The sequence below is a fragment of the Solanum verrucosum genome, unplaced genomic scaffold (genome assembly GCF_900185275.1).
Source record: "Solanum verrucosum unplaced genomic scaffold, falcon-dt-bn FXZP01000304.1, whole genome shotgun sequence".
NCBI lineage: Eukaryota > Viridiplantae > Streptophyta > Magnoliopsida > Solanales > Solanaceae > Solanum > Solanum verrucosum.
In genome coordinates this window covers 1-3885 of record NW_026019943.1, presented here as the reverse complement: position 1 = coordinate 3885, position 3885 = coordinate 1, and the positions used below count along the sequence as shown (strand labels likewise).

Here is a 3885-nt window from a genome sequence, read left to right as displayed (position 1 = left end):
CCCGCAGTAATATCAATGATGTTTTCTAGAACAATGCAAAATTTGGATCCATCAGTTTTTGTGGATGTAGATGCAGATCCAGATGCGGATACAGATGTAGATACGGATTTAGATGCATATGCAGATTTTGAGTTGATCTTCTTGAAAGTCATCTTGGCGTTTTTGAACTTTGATATTCTTGAAGAGAGGAGATGATAGGTAAAGATTGTCCCACTGGGCGTGCTAATTTGTATGCATCTAAAGTTTCAATCCTGAAATACATCAAACAAGAAAGGAAAATAGCAAGCAAACAACAATATTTGTATTTGAATTTATACGAAGGTTACAATCTTTATAAAATCTTTAAGAAAAGATATGTAATCCCCTGATTATTCTATTCAATGATGTTCTTGATTTGATGGAATACTTGCAGCTCAAATTTTGGAGCGAAGACTTCTTTGTACTTGCGGCTCAACACTTGGAGCGAAGACTTCTTTGTATGCGAAAGACTTGTAGATCACCACTGAAGAGCAAGGATTCTCTATGTATTTCTATGTGTCTTCTTCTTTTTATTCCTCTTTTTGGTCTTATGAAGACCTCTTTATATAGGCTTGAGCTAGGGTTTTAGGGGTATTTTTGTCCAAGCAATTTTGGTCCTTGGGTTTGAAGAACATGAGTTGGGCTCGTCTTGTCAACTTAATGGACTGACCCAAATGTAATTTGGACTTTATTTAAGTCATATATTTTGACTTAAATATTAATTCGACATTATTAACCAGTAATTTGACTTGGTCGATATATCATGAATTTATGAATTAATCCAAAATTTAATATGGATTTATTTCACTGGCTACAAATTTCAGGATCAAAGAAGGCTATACATACAAGACTCAACTTAGGGAAAAAATAACATATCATAATTTATCAAGTCTAAATTCATCCTTAGTATTTTCATTTGTGTACAAGTCATATTAGGATTAGAGAAAGTCAAGGATACAAGACTAATCTCACACTTGAAAATATAGTAAATCTTAGTTTATTATGTTTGAGTTCATCTTAAGTTCTCATATGTATAACTCATCTCAGAATTATATAAGGTTAGACATTAAAGATCAAAACTTAAACTTGATAATTTTGTAAATCTCAATCTACCATATGCATATTCACCTAATTTTTCCATGCATAATTCATATCACAATCATAACTAAGTATCATCTTTGAATTCATCACAATTTTTCATGAATAATTTATATCAAGATCAGAATTCCTCAGAGTTACACGATTGGACTTGCTCTCAATAATATGGAAAATGACAGTCTATCATGTTTGAAGTCATACCATACTCTTCCGTGCTCGTATGTTATTTTTCCTCTGACTTCCTCTCTCATTTGTGAAGTTTCGAAAGCAGGCTTTGCCCCAGTTACTGCTACCTTGGGAAATCAAAAGAGCTACCAAAGAAATGGGATGCAGTCTCCCCCTTGGCCTTTGTTGAGGAGAGGGTAGAGAAGAAAACGTCATTCGCGCAAGCCTTTTTGCTTCTGCGTTCTTATTAGTAAAAAGGGGCTCGTTTTAAGAGTTGTTCTAGATGGATGCACCACAAGACCTCTCGCGGATGCTTACCTAAGCTACAGAACTCAATTGTTGGGCGCCTTAACTAGAAGAGCTATGAACATTCTATACCAAACAAGTGGAGTAGAAAAACACTTTGTACCATTTTTTTTGTTTTGATAATCAAACAATTCAATCAACGAAAACAACAAAAAAATGATTATGTTGATAACAAAAGAAAGTTATTATTAAATCTCAAATAAACGGAATTACATTGAAGAAACACTCACAACGATCTACATAATGCGATTATCAACGTAAGTTCTTGATCTCACAAAATTAAGTTGAAGAAAACACTTGGCGATCCGCCAAAAAGGTGTTGAGCTTCAAATCACACTTTCTTAGCTCTTAGGAGGTACTATCGTCCCGATAACAATTAGAGGTATTGTTGTCCAAATATTCTTAGTCAGCTATTCATGTGAATATAAGATGCGTGGTGAATATTCGTTATATTTCATGAACCTTGTATTAAAATTAGTATTGCATTGCAAGGACGCTAGATGAAGAAGGTTCTGCTATCATTTTAAACATGGAAAAGAGGTAAAGACAGCCATATAATCCTTAAAGATTTCCAATAAAGTACCATATTGAGTAGTTCCACCCAAATCTGATCCTTGTTTGACCAGGTCGACTAGCAGAGCGGTACGTACCAACTGCAAATCTCTATGTTATGACAAATGCACGATGAAGCTTAATTGAACAGTTAAAAGTACTAATTCTCCTCTAGTTTGAATCTCCCAAACACACCAAGGAATACACGGTTGAAGAACCAACTTCTGGCAGCTGTCTCAGGCTCCCTAGCTCTACCAACAACTCGAGAAGGACATGATATTCCCAATGAGGACAAGAACTTTTTGCATTGAAATTCTACAAATTGTATTACACATTGAAGAGTTAACCCAGCGAATAAACCATTCGTTCAGAGAGCTCTGCACCAACAGCCCTCGTGTATCTGTGCAGTTGAGTCTCCATATACCGCCTTTCACCGGAACCAAAAGCTTGCCTCAAATCCTTATAAAAAAAAAGAAAAAACCCAGTTACCAACAGTGGCGGAGCTAGGACAATTAATAAGGGGGTTCAAAATCTGAAGAACTAAACACACGAACACACCGAAGGGGGTTCAACATCTACTATATATACATAAAAAATAATTTTAACCATGTATAAATAGTAATTTTTTCCGCCGAAGGGGGTTCGGATGAACCCCCTCCCAGAAGGTTGGCTCTGCCCCTGGTTACCAATAAGCACAAAACAGGTAAAAGCAGCTGGTAAAGAATATTTTTGCATGATTTTCCCTAATAGTATGCTTACTGAAGCAATCCTTTTCGTGCTAAGAGTTGCAAATACATGCAAGCAGACTTAAAAAGTAGCAGCATATCAACTCTCTCAATCTTTAAGGCCTAATTTTTCAATGGGATAACCATCTTGGAGAACCAACTCAGAACTTGATACTTCTTTGCGTTTCTCTATCTCTCATTTGTGCGTCATTTTTCATTTCAAAGCACATAATTTTTAAGAAACACCTTCATTTGTGATCCACATTTTTCGGTTTAAAGCAACTATAGTAAGGACTACATAATTTAGCGCAAAGGGAAGTTATTGTGACAGGTCAATTAGCATTACTTTGTATCTCAGACGAACTTCCTTCAACCCAATCAAAATGCTACCAACATCTTTGTCTTCTACTTTGGGCAGATGGATGTTACTGCTCTCAGCAACCAATTCCTCATCTGAATCTTCATAATTAAATTCATCCATTTCCTCATCCTCACCAACAAAAATATCATTTGATCCGTGAAAATGTTGTTGATCATTTCGCTCCTCATAATTTTCAAGGTTACTAGGAGGAAGAGGCTGTCCATTTTGTGTGGCAAAATCAGATAAAACCATGTACGATTTCATGTCGAGCAGTGGCTTGGCAGCATCAAATGGAACCCACCTAATCAGAGGAAAATATCATCAGTTGAAAAAAGAAAATTAGGGCTGGTATGAAAATCCATCTGACCAAAGGCTCTGCAATATCAGGTATTGGTGAATGATACTTACTATTCAACAAGAAAAACGATTATCATTTAAAACAACACATTAATTAACAATATAGAAACAGCTGAAGTTCATGCTCCCGCTGGCTAAATAATTAAAGCTACCTACATAAGAAGTGCTGTGTGGCTTGATTTTCCAACAGGATAAACCTCAACATTTTGGGGTTCCAGCAATTACACGCACAAAAAAGGGTTAAAGATAACATGAGCCTTAAATTATCCAAAGAGAGATTTGTCAGTCAGGCTCTCATACTGG

General features: G+C 35.9%; 1 protein-coding gene across 1 annotated transcript; it reads right to left on the bottom strand.

Moving 5' to 3' along the window:
- Positions 1-2128: 2128 nt before the first annotated feature.
- On the bottom strand, positions 2129-3534 carry LOC125839093 (arginyl-tRNA--protein transferase 1-like). The gene is made up of 2 exons (XM_049518078.1): positions 3211-3534; positions 2129-2598 (listed from the first exon to the last, which is right to left on the bottom strand). Exons 1-2 carry the CDS (start codon positions 3487-3489, stop codon positions 2482-2484), a joined length of 396 nt encoding a protein of 131 aa, XP_049374035.1. The 5' UTR covers positions 3490-3534; the 3' UTR covers positions 2129-2481.
- Between the last annotated feature and the right edge of the window lie 351 nt (positions 3535-3885).